Consider the following 17,282-nt stretch of genomic DNA (forward strand, 5'->3'; position numbering starts at 1 on the left):
GTCAATTAATTTACAAGTCATCTAAACGTCGTCGCTTAGGAGGCGAGTGAAAATGAGGTCAGTCGATGACTCGATGGGCTTAATTTGTAAGTTAATTGATTATGATTATCTGATTCATAGACAAATTAATTTGTTTTAATAATCTTTTTTTTTTCCTTTTTTTTTTTTTTCTTCTAATTAATATGGGAGGAAAAGGGTCCGTTTTAGTAGTCAGATTGTATAATGATGATATAGATTTAGAGGCCATATAATGTTAGTGAGTGAGTATGCTCTTGCTTGCACAAATTATAGCAATCTTTTGGTATACACATTGTGTTCAGAAACTTCACACCCATTTTATCACTTATTTTAAAGTGACTTTTTATATCAAATATTATAAAAATAAAAATAATATCGGTCGGTGTGGAATGAGTAATAAATAAGTACACTATTTCTCAATAAAAAGATAATTATTAACCAAGTAAAACATGTTCCATGAATCAACGTGAAATGAGCATGAAGAATAACATTTCTCATCAATTTATCAAATTATGCCAGAAAATGACATAAAACTCAAATTGAAGTACAGGAATTTAAAAACAAAAATTAAGAGATTAATCCCCCCGGGGAGTAAAACCCCAATTCCGCCTCAAAAGTATGCACCCTCACATTCTATGGCATTCCGGGAAATCAAATAAAATAGAAAAAAAAAATGTAAATATCATTATATTATTCTTTTTCTCCAAAACATGGGTCCAATTCCCCCCCCCCCCCCCCCCCCCGCGCCAATGCTTCAAAACATTTCATCCTTGCACCTAGTTCTTTGGGTTTCAAATATAATTAGGGTAATAATAAATACCCTCATGCAATTGGGAAAGAAATGTATTAAAAATTCAAAACAGTCGCCCATCTCAATTCCTCATGGCTTGAGGGCAAGGGCAAGACCCAACCTAGGGCCAGCCTTATTATTGGCCTTGGAGTCGTAGTCGGCCGAAACAGTAATCAGTGACTTCGGCCTCCATTCACGCTGGCATAGCATTGCAACTTTCCCGTTGTCAGAGAATCGTGTTTTTACCAAAGTTTGCGGGTCAACTGCGTGAGAGCTTCCAATGGTAAAACAGTTTTCATTGCTGGCAAATCTGTGACTCATTTCAGCAGCAACTGTTGTTCCATTCACAGGATTCACAAAATGAACATAAGATGCCTTCAACGTCTCTCCTTTGTCCGTCCTGCATAAACAGGAAAACATTCTTAGGCCACAAACACTTGATTTCTTATAACTGTAAGTTGAATTTTGCTCCATTTCCAAAAAGACAACAAAATCCTCCTTAGACAGTCCTACTTCACTCCACCTAATCGACACAACCTTTCTTAAACCATAAAACACAGCATTCACTTAATTCTCTATGGAAACCTGTGTGGATCAAATCAGCAGCATGGACTTCTCTAGTGGAAGCCAATTGACAATATTCCAATTTTATGGGTTATAACGTGGAGACATAATGAACATTTAAGAAAAAAAAAAGGTAGTGATGGATATTCAACATTCTGTCTAAAGAGTTGTTTTCCCTCCCATTTCCGGCTCACTGTTAAGGTGTAGTTCATATCTCATTGATTGAGGGCTTGCCATAATGAACATAACACAGTTCATTTTCAATTGCTAAAAGTGAATCATTAACATTTGAGAACCAAAATCTTGCTTTTGAACCAGTCTAAAACTTCTGAAAACAAAAATAAAAGGAGTCCAAGTTAGCCCTAAGACAAATTTCTTGGTAGGTTGTACATGCACAATCCAATTGTGCAAGAAGATGAAGACAAGCTCCATTGGGTTCCTTTCAAGAGAGAGAAGTTCGACGTTAGATCGTTCTATAACGTCCCCTCCCTTGCAAGAGTATATGGCAAAACATGGTCCCCTTGAGAGTTTCGTTTTTTGTTTGGACAGCCACTCTAGGGAAGATCCTCACCATTGATAACTTTAGAAAACGTGTTATTGTGGTTGACTAATGTTGTACGTGTAAGAGTGGGGAGTTTGTGGATCATCTCCTTCATTATGAGATCACCAATGCCTTGTGGAGTGCTATTTATAGTCAGGTTGAGTTAGCTTGGGTTATGCCTAAGAGAGTAGTAGACCTTTTTGCATGCTGGAGATGGTTGGGAGGCAATTCTCAGAGCACAAATATGTTAAAGATGGTCTAGTCTGGTGTCTTTGGAGGAAAAGAAATGATAGAAATTTTGAAGACAGTGAGAACTAAAGTCTTTCTTTTCACAACTTTATCATTAGTTATAGTTTTATCTTATTAGTTTTCAAGGTTTTCTTGATTTGTTTTTTCTTTCTAACTAGGTGTTTTCTCCCGTGTACTTGAGTTTCGCCTTTGCGCCTTTAATGATATTTCGTTTACTTAAAAAGAAAAAAGTCACGTTGAAACACATAAGCACACACAAAATATGAAACAATGAAAAATAAGAATAAATACACATTTAAGAACGCTGGAAAGAAATTAAAGATTTCACTTCACTTACAACAAAAGGGCCGCAGAGTAATCTGGCTTGTTCAAGCCAATCCCAGCATTGTACTTTGTGAAAGAAGCAGAAGCTGTATCAAATCCAACTTCGGCCCCCAAACTGAGATCCTTGCTGCCAATTGCAGCTGAAAGCTCCAAAAGAGGATTTGGGTTCAGGCCAATACTGGAATCAATTGCTGCATGAGGATGGAGATACTGCACATCCAGCTGGTATAAAATGCAGAGAAAATGTGAGATACTTTCAGAATACCTTGGAGCTGAATTCTATGTTTTAACATTAACAATCATAACTTCTGAAATAAAGTTATCCGAGTAATAGAGAACATCTGAAGTTCTGTAACAAGCTGGGACATCATTGTTTTCAGCAATCGAAAATGCGGTTTTTAGGGCTGTGTTTGGTTCTTTTGGGCTTTAGTTTGGGCTTTAGCTTGGGCCTTTTATGTATGTCTGTGAGTGTTATTTGAGATTCTTGGGTTGTTGTAACGATTCGTGTGGGTTTTGTGGGCTTTTGGGCTTCTCTAGGTGTTTGTTTTTGAGGGTCTGTTGGGGTTCTTATGTGGGTAAGCTTTGTTTTTTTCTTTTTCTAGTTAGGTGTTTTCACTTATATACTTCCAGTGTACATAGGGGAGCCTTTCGCTTGTAATAAAACTTGACTATTACTTATCAAAAAAAAATAACACCCTTTGGCCAAAATAAATGGACTTCTTAAAGCCTCTTTCTACAGGTTTCTAAAACTGCACGAACTTTTTTGACATAAAATGTCATATTGGAAAACATCACGGAGGTACGTGAAGAAAAAAACAAATGAAAAAAATGAACTAATTAAATTCACACAGAATCTTAACAATCACATACCAGTAATAAATCTACGAATAACACAATCCGTGGGTGAACTAAACCTAATTGGAACTTTTTCCACCAACAAGACCCTAGCCTAATGCATCATATGTTATACTTGTACGGTTGTGCCATCCCTTTCTCATCACAAATAATGATGAATACGAAAAGAAGTGGGCTTTTTCACAGACAGGGTCTGGGGTATGGCTCCACATCTTGGACTACCCTGTTAGCATCCCAAGTTTGTTAAACAATGATACTTTTAGTCATCATAATTGCCAGATTAAAACCCTTGTATCCTTGACCTAATGATAAATCGACTGATCAAAAAGCCTGGAATGGTCAAAAGAGCAATTAATGCTATATGTTATACTTGTACGGTTAGACTAAAGCACATATTGCTTCTTGCTCACTTCCCAATTTAAGAATCTTGGTTGGGATCAATGGAGTTATAAAAAAGACCAACTGTTGGGAGCTAGAAAAACCTCACTGGAGACACTTTCAAAGGGAAAAAAAATAGAGACCATATAATAACCCTAATTCTCATATGAGGGATGACCACTACTACTTCATTTTATTATTATTATTATTATTATTATTCACTGAGCAGCATGACCACAATCATTTTTTTTTATCTTTTTTGTTTTTTGTTTTTGTTTTTGTTTTTTTGTCAAAATTGTTTGCCAATTTTTTTTTTTCCAAAATATTGCATTTCACTGACCTTGCCAGACTTGTGATCAGGAATTTTGAAGCTAAATGCTGCTTTGGTGCTCGGGAAGATATCACTCACAGTCACTTTTGTAGACACCTGTGAAAAAGGTAAATTAGGAATACATTAAAGCTGTTGAGGTTATGCAACAGATATTAGTGATACGCCACATGGGAAAATCATGGGGCCCACCTAGCAACCTGACAACAATAGCATATTAGCGACTTTTACCATGAAAAAAAAAAAGGTTCCACGGCAGAATGTTCTCTTACATTAGAATAGGTATCAACTTTCACATCCACAGTAGTATTTCCACTCTTGTACAGAGTATTTATGTCCCCAAAAAAAATTTGGTCCCTCTTTAAACCAGTAGCTGTAAGTCCCTGTCAAAAAATTAAGAACAAAAATAGGCTCCATTAGACAACATTATGAGCAAGAGGGAGGTAGATTAAACACTGCTTTTGCAAAAATCTACAGACATCAAAAGATATGTACGAAGGGTTCCTCAACTTACATACAGCATGACTATAGCTAAATTAGGATGCCAAGGTGCTATCACGGAAAATAAAGAAAAACTCGTGATTTCTATAGTATCTACTTCAAATTGAGGGCTTTCATCTTTTCATGTTAAACGTGAACTCTAATAACATAAATCACAGATAAGGCCTACCTCATTAATCAAAACTCGCACTACTACATTTTTTATTTATTTATATAAACCCTATAATACCAATAATGTGATAGGTCCTTCACAAGGTATACGCCAGCAACAAGGGCCAACATTCTTTTAGGGAGAAAAAAAAATGACAATGGAAAAGAAACCAAAACACCAAGAGAACAATCAGATGAAAGCAGTATACTTTGCATTTGAACTTCATTCTGCAATTGAATTTGCTTTAAAACTTGGAAGGTAAAATATCTATATACACCACACATTTCCTACGAGGAAACCAGAATACTGACTTGTGTCCTCTTGAAATCTGAGAATTTTCAAGTTGAAAAACACCTAATTAATATATTTCTGGAGTACTAATCAAGTTACAAAATGAACCGACCCTTGGAAAAGGTCTTCTTGTTGTAGCATATGTGTGGAGCACAGTACAGTTTTTTCTAAAAAAGGACAAAAATAAAACAGCATAAGAACGTATAACAGATTCACATCTACATGTGAAATCCAATATAACACATTATGATTTTATGCTTCAACCACTGAATATTCTCGAATCATAGATTACTATTCAATATTCAAGACAAGATCACCAAAAAAAAAAGTGATTAACTCTGAAACTGGAATTATAATGGTAAAATTCGACCTACTGTTTGCATTTATATTTTTCCTCGTCACTATTTTTTGATAAGTATATATTTTTAAAAAAACATAAAAAGCTAGCATTTTCCTCGTCACTATTTTTAAGTCATTAAAATGGAAAGACATAGAAAGCCAAAATCTTCCAACATTTAGTGATGATGACAAGTAAAGCAACCCTTTGTCAATTCTTTTTTTTTTTTTTTTTTTCCCTTCAAATCTTCTTGCGTCTGAGAAGTTCACACTTTCCTTTATTATGCCAGAACTCAGCATCAGGGATGCTATGTCCAATCTCTTTAGATGACCTAAATCATTCAACCATCCAAATCTTTTACCATGTTTCTCGAGACTTATATACAAAAGAATAATTGACTAAGAAGCCAAAAAGTTAATACCATGTTATCATCTTAGGAAGGATGCACAAAATCTCACATCCTGGTATTAAAAGAAACAATAAAAGATACATCAGCATCTCTTATAAAAATTCTAAGTTCTGATTTAACTAATTTTGTTCCATAATTTCTTTTTTCTGGCTCAGTAGATAGGGAGCGAGAGTAGACCAGTTAAAAGCCAAATTCACTGGATTTTTAGCACCTTATTTCTCTAGTCCTAGCCTGAAATTGTCCTGTCATGGTTAAGACTCCAAAACTAGAGCAAAAACTAACAATAATATGGACTGTGACAGTTTAAATATATCAATCACCTAAAATGTAACACCCCGGCCTCATATTGGAAATATGAATAGCACACATAAAGTGAATGGTTTATAAAGAGAATCATGAGTGGTAAATCTCACATTGCCTAGTTACTAGATGAAACTGGGCTTTATAAGAAATTCTAAGAAAGCTAGTTACTAGGTGAAACTGGGTGGTTTATAAAGATAGTCATGAGCGGAAAGTCTCACATTGCCTAGTTACTAGGTAAAACTGGGCTTTATAAAATTATAGGAAAGCTTCAAAATGACAAGTTCTTTTGGGGTGATAGGGCAGATGCGGTTAGCACTTTTTTCTAGGGCGTTATAAAGGGGTGTTACATGAAACAACAGTGTAAAAGGATTTCTTAGGGTATATGAATGGGAGATGGAAAAAGGAGGCAGACCCAGGAAATTATCATGAGATTCATTATTTAATTCTTAATTGATTTCTGATCACCACAAGAGAGAAATAAACACATACATGAAACAATGGATCTTAGGTAATTCCTCCCAAAAACAGAAAACCAAGAACTTAAGTGGCATCATCATTGCATAAAAAATTAGAACCAACAGCAAATTAAAGCAGAGAGGTCAAATCTTCCTAGTAAAGTAGTCAAACTACCATAACCAAAAGTGTAGGTTTTAAATAGGGAACCTAAAGACAGAAAGTAGGATCAGACATACCAGCCCAGTGGAGCTCAGCAATGACAGGGTAAACTTGTGATCGAAGTTGTAATCCTTGGTCAGTAGGTCTGCATAGAGGTCAAAATTTAACAAGATTAAAATTGACAAAGCACGGTACTGCAAAGTTTTAAATCTTCTGCATTAAATTTCATGGAAACACAAATGTAGATTTAAGGCTCTTGATAGTGGAATGATGGTTCCTTCATATAGGTTTTCAAGTTGATGCATAATCTAAAAATATATTCAAGTTTCTTTGACAATGGTTTTCATCAAGAACCATGATGCATAACTCTCATTACTTAATAGAAACACTGATAACTTAATCTGAAGTTTTCAAATATGTAACTTACCACCTTCTATTCATTAGACATGTTTTTAGTGCCAAAGTTTATAACCCCAATCACTTTATGTGACATATTTCAAAATAAGAATTGCATAATTGCTAGGCCTCAGACCTTGTTAAAAATATTTAATTATTAAACTTTTCTTTTCCTTTTTCCTTTCCCCATTTCAAGTAATTATCACTTAATCAAATCTATATGGGGTCAACTTCTATAAACTCTACACCACAATTTACGTACCAATCATTTACATCACTTTCCCACTTATATTAGTACTTGTTTGCTGGAACAAAACCTCCAGAAACAAGCTCAGCAATTTTAAACTCTTAATTTCAAGCTTGGGTACTTCACATCAGTCAGGAGTTGAAACCCTTGCAGATCTACTTAGCTTTAGAGGGACATGTCTTTCTAGTCACAACTTGATAAACAAATATGTCAGCTGTTCATCAGATGCAACTCGCAGTAAATTAGACAAAATGGATAAGAGCCATAAGACCTGATTAGGGCGTACTATCTAAATGGGCAGATCTGTAAATTACAATACCTGATCACATTTAGTCTTGTCACCACATTCCGGGAGGTTTACTATTGACAGATTATCATTTCCATTGCTCCCCAACCCCAAAGAAAAAAGAAAGAAAAGAAAAAAAATTTGCCAACCAGAGAAGTCTGAGAAGAATATAAATGCCATCCTCACAATAAAATATTTAAAATATGCTGCCGAAACTATCACTGTTACAAAGTGCTGCTACCCTTGCATTGTTGCAACCTACAGTCACTTCTAAACAAAAATTTAAGATGCTCCTCATCTCCACAAATCTAACATTTATAGAAAATGGTAAATAATGCATTATAAAAAAGTTCTACTGCATGTGCACTTGCAAATTATGTTTGTCCAAACTTCAGGTAAATTGCAAAGAAATGAAACAGAAGTAAAAATCCAATGAGAAAGTGTTCTACCACCCATATCACCAAATATTCAGCCCACGACACACACATAACAATACACCATATATAATGATTTCATAGAGGAGATACCTTTTGCTTTTTTGCCTATATCTGAAAACGATGCCGGACCACTGGCCATATTCAATTACAAAGAAAGAATAGATCCGTACCCTGTGCCACAAATGTGATGATAAACCATAAGTTGCAGTTTCACACAACAGCAAATATACTGTGCATTGCAATAAAAGTAACATGACTCATTTCATAATATTTTACCAGAAAATAAGTATATATGTTTGTACTATGATATGCATTCGAGTGTCGTATCGTAAAATTAACACACACTGGATGCAGTGCATCCCAAAGCAATTAGAAATAAAGCACCTAGCATTACTAAAAGTAACTTTAGGATGATTGATGAAACTATACCCTCTAGAGTAAATGACTTGTTTTCAATGGATAACTAGCAATTTCTAGTTGCAGGTGTTTGGAGTATTCAACAACTTGATTTACAATAAATAAGGTAATTTTCTATTTAAAATAATTGAATTTCATTAAAATTAAAGGACGCACCCAAGAACACATGACAAATACAAAAGACACATCTAACCAAAAAAATATAAAAGATTAAAAAAAAAAATCACGAAAGCTAGAAATATGAAAACAATTATAGGCAGCCTTCCATTGGAAAAGGGAGTTAATGAAGAAGGCTTTCAACTCCGCAACCGTCCTCTCTCTATCTTCAAAACTTCAATCATTTCTTTCTCTCCAAATACACCACATCAAGCATAGCAAAATCATCTTCCAGACAACTTCCCTCTCCTACAAGCGAATGACCCACGCTAAGCCAAAGATAAAGTTTGATAATGCACAAACTAATTCACAAAGGAGTAAGAGATGGTCAACGGTTTCTCCACTCTTCTTACACAAACAGCATCAATCAACCATACTGATATGCCGATTCCTTAGGTTATCCAAAGTGAAGATCTTACCTAAAGTGGCCAAACAAAAGAGAAAGTCACTCTCAAAGGCGCCTACTTTGCCAAATGCACCTCCAAGGGAAATGAGTGCTATCATGGAACGAGCTAACCTCAAGCCGTCCTCTCTTGGAGGGGATCCAATAAAACATGTCTTTACTATCCTATCTCAATCTGATGGAATACAACTGATCGAAGTATGAAGTAAAGAATTCCAACTCCCAATCATGCACTACTCTAACAAATTAATGCCCCACTAAGTAAAGCCATTAGAGGACTGAATGCTAAACAACTCCGGATACTCTCCCTTAAGGGGCAGCACTACCACTGAAGTTAATTTTCTACTCGTCCCTTTCTGCACTTTCCTTTTATTTTTTGGTGCCAATCCTAAATCTTCCCAATTGCCTGTTTATGTATGGTTACCTGAAGGGCCTACAACTATTTCAGCTCTTATAATTCATGCTACTATGGGCCATGGCAGCAGTGGAAGTTTTCTTTAGCTTGGCTTCTTCCACTTGAAGCCTAATGGAGAGTGTGGCTTATGTGGTTTGCCAATTATTGGTCTAAGTGCTACAAAAATTTGTAAAGCCTCCCCCCCCCCCCCCCCCTCCCCCTCCCCAAAAGAAGAACTTCCATATTGTAGACTTTTCCAGAATGGTGGAATAAACATCTGACTGATTAGGCTCAGGCTCAGGCTCGAGCTTGGCACGAGCCTGAAAATGGAGCTCGGCTTGACAGGATTGGAACCCTGCTCGAGCTTGGGCTCGAGAACAGAATACCCCTGTGGAATTGGAATGACCGTTCCCTGCAACTTCCTTCCTCTGAAATAGGCTTCCTGCAGCTCTAAACCCTCCACCTCAATCCCTTTCCATTTACCGAAGAGCACAAATTTCAGAGAATCTAACAAAAGCAGAGAGTGAGAGAGAGAGAGAGAGAGAGAGAGAGAGAGGGATGGTGGAGATTACCAGTGGGTTTGGGTTTGAAATAGTGGGAAACAGAGGAAGGGCCGTCGTACTTGATGGAGCAGGGGAGCTGGTGGACCTTACCGTCGAGATCCACCAAATCGGCGAGAGACGGCGAGGCGAGGACGGCAGCGAGAGAGAGACGAGAGAAGAGACAGCCGGGGGCGAGAGACTGGGAGAGAGATGCAGAGTGACAGCGTGACCGTGAGACGGTGAGAGGCTGAGTGATTTTCGTTTAGGTTTAGGGTATAGAAGAAGAGGTGAATATATAGAAGTGCAAAACGACCTAGTTTGGCCTTCAATTAATTTTTATTTTTTTTTAAATGGTTTAATTGTAAAATGATGTCATATGGTTCAGTTTTAAAAAATTGTTACAAATGGTTAAAAAAATAGTCAAAACATTTTTCAAAAAATACGTCCTCAATGGGTAACTCAATCGATGGTTGACCATGCCTTATAAAGTGGAAGTCACTATTTCGAATCATCCTTCTCATTCCCTTGTGTGGACGTGTAAACAAAAAAAAAATATTGTTCAAAAATACATTAATACTTAAATTGTGATTATAAGTAACATACTTCAATTGGCATTGAGACAAATGCACCCTTTGAAGTCCCTCGAGCTGGACGGATTTACGGCTTGTTTTTATCAAAGGTCATGGAACACGGTTGGTGGTGATGTGGGCAGAGCAGTGTTGGAATTTTTGAACGGAGGAGACTTTGATCTCACCATAAATTCCACTCTTGTCGCCTTGATTCCCAAGAAGCAAAATCTTGTCTGTGTCACAGAATATCTCCCAATAAGCCTATGCAATGTATGTTATAAACTCATTTCAAAGGTCCTTGCCAACCGACTAAAGAAGGTGCTGCCTCATGTAATCGCACTGAACCAAAGTGCATTCATTGCTAGAGGGCTTATCAGTGATAACATTTTGGTGGCTTTTGAAGCTTTATAGACGATAGATAGGAGAATGAAACGAAGGGAGGGGTTCATGGCCTTGATGTTGGACATGAGCAAAGGCTATGACCGGGTTGAGTGGCAATATTTAGAAGAGGTGATGCGCAAGCTTGGGTTTGCTAATCGGTGGATTCAGATGATTATGACTTGCATACGAACAGTGACTTTCTCCATTTTGATTAATGGATAGGCATATGGCAGAATCATACCATCCAGGGGAATTCGTCAGGGAGACCTTCTATCCCCATACTTGTTCATCCTTTGTGCTAAAGGGTTGAGTTCTTTACTGAGAAAGGCAGAATTGGCACAAGAGTTTACATGTCTACCTATCTCAAGTGGTGGGACTAGAATAAGTCACCTCTTTTTCGCGGACAACAACCTGCTTTTCTACAAAACAAACATCTGGGAATGGCACACAACTCAACAACTGCTTGATGAATATGAACGGCCCTCTGGACAATGGCTTAATAGGGAAAAAAACCTCTCTATTCTTCATTAGAAACACACCTCAAGAGACCCATGACCTTATTATTTCTGCTGCAAGAGTGAACCCTACCAACATCTATAAGAGATACTTGGGGCTTCCTGTCCTTGTTGGTAAATCCCGTAATAAAGCATTCAAGAATATCCAAGGGAGAATTGAAGATAAGTTAAATGGCTGGAAGGAGAAGTTCTTGACTCAGGCATGGAAAGAAGTGCTCCTGAAAGCGGTTATCCAGGCAATACCAACATACACAATGAGCATTTTTCTGCTCCCAAAAATGTTGTGCCGGAGAATAAACTCTTTGATGATGAGGTTTTGGTGGGGGCATAAGGAGAACCATTCTAGAATAGCTTGGTTGAGCTGGGAGAAGATGGGCAGAGCAAAATCATAAGGAGGACTAGGGTACCGTGATCTGGAGTGCTTCAATTAGGCTTTGTTGGCAAAGCAGGGGGCGAGAATTATAAGAGACCCTCGATCCCTGGTGGCGTAAATCCTGAAAGAGAAATATTTTCCAAGCAACAATTTTCTTGATTCTAGATTGAGTTCAAAGCTTTCATATGCTTGGCGAAGCATCTGGAATGCCAAACACCTTTTGTCCAAATGAATGATATGGCATGTAGGAGATGGAAAAAGGATAAAAATTTGGCATGATTAGTGGGTTCCTTTCACCCATACTTTCACCGTCCAGACACCTGTTCGTCTTTTGCCCCAGGAAGCACGAGTTTGTGACCTTTTCGATGTTGACAGTAACTAGTGGAATATCCCCCTATTACAGCAAGTGTTCACAGAGGAGGAAGCACAGGGCATTGGGAGTATTGTCATTTGTCCAAGGCGTCAACCTGATCGATTTGTATGGGCTGCGACAAAGAATGGGGAATTTACAGTGAAAAGTGCGTACCATTTAGTGCTAACTTTGAAGAAGCAAGAGAAGGCATCGTGCTCGTATGATGATCCTAGGACAGAAATGTGGAAGAAAATTTGGAAGATGACTTCCCCTGGAGTGGTACAAATGTTCCTATGGAGGGTGTGCAACAACATCTTGCCCACCAATAAGAACTTATGTCGCCGAAAGATTTTACCAGACTCAACCTGTCCAATCTATAGAAGGGAGGCGGAAACGCTAGGGCATATACTTTGGAGTTGTCCCTCGGCACAAGATGTGTGGGCTGATTGCCCAATAAAAATTTAGAAATGCTCCAACTATGTTGACACATTTGTTGACATAATAGAGCAGATGCTGAATATATTGGGTACTGAGGAATTTACTTTGTTTGTAACTGTTTCACAACATATATGGCTCCGAAGGAACAAGGTTGTCTTTAGGGGGGAGTTCATGTCTCCAAAACAGATCCTTAGACTTGCATCGGAACAATTGGAGTCCTATCACAAGGCCACCCAACAGCTAGATCCCCCAACTCCGAAATACCAACTGGAAGAGGTTTGGAAGCTGCCACCCACGGGTTTCATCAAATTAAACCGGGATGCCTCCATTGATAAAGCAGAAGACAAGATGGGTATGAGAATTGTAGCCAGAAACCATGAGGGAGATGTAGTGGCGGCCTGGTGTGCATCGCGGCATTACATCTCAGACCCTGCATCAGCTGCGGCTCTGGCGGTTTGGAATGTGGCGGTTCTGAGCCATAGGCTGGGGTTGAGGAAGGTGATTGCAGAAGGGGATGCTCTTGAGGTTGTAAATGTACTCAACTCTAATGGGATGTGGATGGGGAGCTACGGGGTCGTGATACAGGAGGCTAAGGAGCTTTTTCGTAGCTTATAGGAATGGCAGCTTCAACATGCTCGAAGAACGGCCAACACTGTGGCCCACAGACTTTCAAAATTTGCTATAGAATCACGTGTAGACCAGCTTTGGTTAGAGCACTTTCCTGAATGTATTCATGAACTTGCTGTTGATGTGCAAGGTTTACTTTAATAATATTGGAAGTAAGACTTTTTCACCAAAAAAAAAAAAAGTAACATATTATTAAATCCAATGTCAATTATTTAATTTGATATTATATAATCATATGATCACATTAAATTATATCATATGATTAATGATTTAAATTATTATCATATTAAATTATTATTTTTATTTTGAATTGAACTTATTATCTAATGGTAATGCTCAAACTCCTAAGTCCTAAATTCCTGCTAATCTAATGGTCATACACTCATACTTAAATTATATGATCATATTATCTCACAAATCACAATACATATTAATATAATAATATTATCTTAGATCTAAGATCATGTGATATACGTTTTCTAAGTATAAAATATCTAATAATGCTTTGATTAAATAGCTAATGGCACAATAAATTATACAGTTATACCATATGATTATGTCATATGATATAATGATTAATGATTATATCAAATATTTATTATTATTTACTATATATATTTTATATTTCTTATATGTGTTTATATATATATTTATATATAGGGAAAATTACAGTTTATCCCCCAAAGTTGACAGCATTTTTCAATTTGAATACCAAAGTTTTAATTTTTGCAATTTGACCAATTGTATCCAAAACTTCCCATATTGCTCCTAATTTTTATTTTTTTTATTTTTTATAAAAAATAATAAAAAAAATTCGGGGTGGCTGCCATTTGACCATTTTTGCACCCCCAATTTTTTTTTTTTTTTTTTCATAAAAAAAAAAAAATCAGGGGCAATATGAGACTTTTGGAATAATATTGGTCGAATTGAAAAAATTGGAACTTTGTAGGGGTGAATTGCAAAACTTTAAACTTTGATGTTCGAATTGAAAAACATTGTCAACTTTGGGGGGTAAACTGTAATTTTCCCTATATATATAGACACACACACAAATGACACATATATAAGTAACAAAATAAAAATAAGTTATATAGTATATTAGTATATTTGTTATTATCGAGTAATATTGACTATATATTGTTATTTGTTACTTAATAAAAAATATACGAGTCATATATATATATAAGCCGAATCGCTCTTTAGAACTAGTCTAGAATTGCGACATGTGGCGTGAACCAATTTTTTTCAAATGCTAAACCGGTTTTTTAAGGTATAATTTTTAAATCGGTTTTTAAGAGTGAACCGATTTTTACATAAAAAACCGGTTATTAAATTTGCGTAATTAAGGGCATTTAATTATATTTCAAGAGTTTTCTATATATAAATTATTTAATAAATTAAGTATTATTAATGTCCAAATCCAATAAGGATTTGGATGTATATATATATATATATATATATATATATATATATATATATATTGGATTTTAGATAAAAAAAATAAAAAAAGAAAAAAGAAAAAAAGAAAAAGAAAAAATCGTTTATGTGATAATCGTTGTGACATAATGAAGATGCGTTTAAATTTTAAATTAAATTATAATGAAGAATCTCGCGCATAGCGCGGGTTATGTGCTAGTCGAGCATAATAAGCGAGTCAAGCCTTATACGAGCCTTGCTCATTAGCGCGCTAGCAAGCCTAACCGAGTCGAGTCAAGCTTGCTTCGTTTAATATTCGAGCAAGAATTTGTGTTCACGAAACGTCTCATTTAATAATCGAGTCGAGCACGAGCTAAGTTTATACGAACCGATCCCGAGCTTTCTCGCGAACACTCCTATGACTAATTATCCTTTATCTTCATGTTTGTGTCCTAATAGTATCATCAACTGATCTAGGTGTCATACATAACATTGTAACATTCATTTCATGTTCTTTCCTACAAATAGCTTTATATAATTAAGCCAATAAGCTCTTACTCAAATTGCACTTCCTTGGAAGCAGGGTGAAGTTGTGAATTTAAAATCCATTAGGTGTGGTGTAACTTACTAATTAAAAAAAATCTTATAATTACACGCACAAACTAAAAACTGCTGGTAAACCATTATATATATATATATATATATATATATATATATATATATTTGACAAGTAAATAACCATTTTCATTAGTAGCAACAAGTCCAAAAAGAGTTAAAACTAATAACATAAAGCAAAATCAAAATGGTAGACCTTTAAAGCTTGTTTGAGATTGCGTTTGAGGGGCCTAAAAGTGCTTTTAACACTAAAAAAGCCAATTTAAAGAAAAACGTGCTCGTTTGGTAAAAAAATTAAAAGCGTTTTTAAGGGTCCAAAAAACCTAAAAATTGCCAAAAAAACACTTTTAGCAAAAACTTAAAAATGAAGTTTTTGCCCAAAAGCTCTTTTTGACTTAAAAGTTATATTTCTCAAACGCAATCCCAAAAATGCTTTTAGTAAACCATTGAAACCTAAGCACGGTATAAGAAAAGGAAAAAGCACGTGACTACTCTGTTTGAAAAACATCTAAGTGGGGCAGAGGAAACAGGCCAACGAAAAGGTTCTATTCAATGTTATTTAAAAAAAAAAAAAAAAAAAAAATCCAAAACTGTATGTATGTGAAATATAATGTGGTATGTGATGTTTTGGGCCAAACCTTATTAAAAACATTGCCTGACAAAAAAAAAAGCATGTTCTTTTCATCTTTTTGGGAACATTTTGTCCCAAAACGTTTAAAATAAGCCTAAAAAATAGGCCAAATGACAGCTCAAAATACTTAAAAAGCCCAGAAACTCATATAAAGAAAAGCAATTATAAAACCACTGTTATCGGTTTGAATAACCGCTAACTGCCGGTTATAAGATAATCACTAACCGCCTAGGCGGTTACGGTTATTAAAAATCGATAACCGTTCAAGGCGGTTGTGGTTAGCGGTTATAGTTAACCGTACCGTTTGTGCAGCCCTAAGGTCTAGTCTTTATGAGAAATACAATTATGTTTTCTTGAAAATCTGGGACACCAAACCAATAAAAATCCACCAAAATGGTGGTTAAATATATTGTGAATATATTGAAGCAGAAGCATAAGAGAGAGATCAGGGAAAGTGGAAGGAAACAATGGACTACATTGTATTGATAATGATATGATGTGATATGTGATTACAGAGGCCTCTATATATAAAGAGGCTATGAGTGATAAGCAAGAAACCCTAGACTAAACCCTAGAATATATAAGGCAACATAATAAAATAATTTCAAATATTCTAACATCCCCTCTTAAACTCAATGAATAAAATTGAGGTTAGAAAAATAAAAGGATTTTTTTTTTTTTTGGCGTCGAAAAAGTCGCTAGAAAGGTGGTCGGAAAGTGGCGGCTGGAGGCAGAGGACAGCAGCTGGTGGTGGCTGCTAATGGCAGTGAATGATTTGGGCCATGGACTGGGCCTGAGACTTGAATTGGAGCCTTATAGGATAGGTTAAATTCCGAATTGGACTAGGCCTGAGACTTGACTGGGCCATATGGTCTGACCCGAAAATGATATGACCCGGGTCTAACCCAGTGAACTGGGTTGACTGTTTGGACCGGGTTGGATGGATTGATCCGGTTGGCCTATTTGGCTGAACCGGGTTAGAGATTCGATTTGAACACGATGACCTGGTTAGAAACCGGTTTTGGACTGGGTTAGAGTGCCTTGGATGGATTTGGTTCGGGTTGTAAAACCCAGTGGGCCGTACTGGATTTGAGACCCGCTTGGTCGAGTTGACAGATCGGATTGCCAAATCCGTGGATATTTGTGGATCTAGGTCTAACCCACTGGATCAGGTCGACCATCTTGGTCGAGTTGACAAATCGGATTGCCAGATCCGTGGATCTGGATCTAACCCACTGGACCGGGTCGACCGTTTTGGATTAGGTTGAAAGTGCTGGCGTGGTAGAGGTGTTGCTGAAGGGCCGATGGCGGCGGATCTTCCACAGATCCGTAGATATGTGCCTCGCAAGCTAGAATCTGGGATTAATTTTCCCATATGAGACTACGATGAAGGCATGGAAGAGATTTTGAGCGGATGACCACTTGGCGGCGCG

The 17,282-nt window shown here is 36.7% G+C and overlaps 2 protein-coding genes across 2 annotated transcripts; one reads left to right on the top strand and one right to left on the bottom strand.

The window, feature by feature from the left end:
* Nucleotides 1–750: 750 nt before the first annotated feature.
* On the bottom strand, nucleotides 751–10,053 carry VDAC4 (voltage dependent anion channel 4). The gene is made up of 7 exons (XM_059605068.2): nucleotides 9,963–10,053; nucleotides 8,111–8,191; nucleotides 6,732–6,799; nucleotides 4,320–4,430; nucleotides 4,060–4,146; nucleotides 2,500–2,708; nucleotides 751–1,208 (listed from the first exon to the last, which is right to left on the bottom strand). Exons 2-7 carry the CDS (start codon nucleotides 8,157–8,159, stop codon nucleotides 899–901), a joined length of 834 nt encoding a protein of 277 aa, XP_059461051.1. The 5' UTR covers nucleotides 8,160–8,191; nucleotides 9,963–10,053; the 3' UTR covers nucleotides 751–898.
* Nucleotides 10,054–11,354: 1,301 nt separating this feature from the next.
* Nucleotides 11,355–13,175, top strand: LOC148583862 (uncharacterized). Its single transcript, XM_088510799.1, has 3 exons — nucleotides 11,355–11,633; nucleotides 12,174–12,401; nucleotides 12,633–13,175. The coding sequence occupies exons 1-3, from the start codon at nucleotides 11,355–11,357 to the stop codon at nucleotides 13,173–13,175; spliced, it is 1,050 nt and encodes a 349-aa protein (XP_088366925.1).
* Nucleotides 13,176–17,282: the final 4,107 nt, after the last annotated feature.

Source organism: Corylus avellana, chromosome 9, assembly GCF_965113065.1.
Source record: "Corylus avellana chromosome 9, dhCorAvel1.hap1.2, whole genome shotgun sequence".
Classification (NCBI taxonomy): Eukaryota; Viridiplantae; Streptophyta; class Magnoliopsida; order Fagales; family Betulaceae; genus Corylus; species Corylus avellana.

What these genes read in the sequence shown, in the direction of transcription:
- VDAC4 (XM_059605068.2), bottom strand. Translation starts at nt 8,159, where the DNA reads ATGGCCAGTGGTCCGGCATCGTTTTCAGATATAGGCAAAAAAGCAAAA. An exon ending in AAGTTGATACCTATTCTAAT is followed by an intron (nt 4,147 to 4,319) that starts GTAAGAGAACAT and finishes CCTTTTTCACAG; the next exon opens with GTGTCTACAAAAGTGACTGT. An exon ending in CTGATCACAAGTCTGGCAAG is followed by an intron (nt 2,709 to 4,059) that starts GTCAGTGAAATG and finishes ATTTTATACCAG; the next exon opens with CTGGATGTGCAGTATCTCCA.
- LOC148583862 (XM_088510799.1), top strand. Translation starts at nt 11,355, where the DNA reads ATGAACGGCCCTCTGGACAATGGCTTAATAGGGAAAAAAACCTCTCTA. An exon ending in TCCTGAAAGCGGTTATCCAG is followed by an intron (nt 11,634 to 12,173) that starts GCAATACCAACA and finishes CCCCTATTACAG; the next exon opens with CAAGTGTTCACAGAGGAGGA. An exon ending in AGATGACTTCCCCTGGAGTG is followed by an intron (nt 12,402 to 12,632) that starts GTACAAATGTTC and finishes ATAATAGAGCAG; the next exon opens with ATGCTGAATATATTGGGTAC.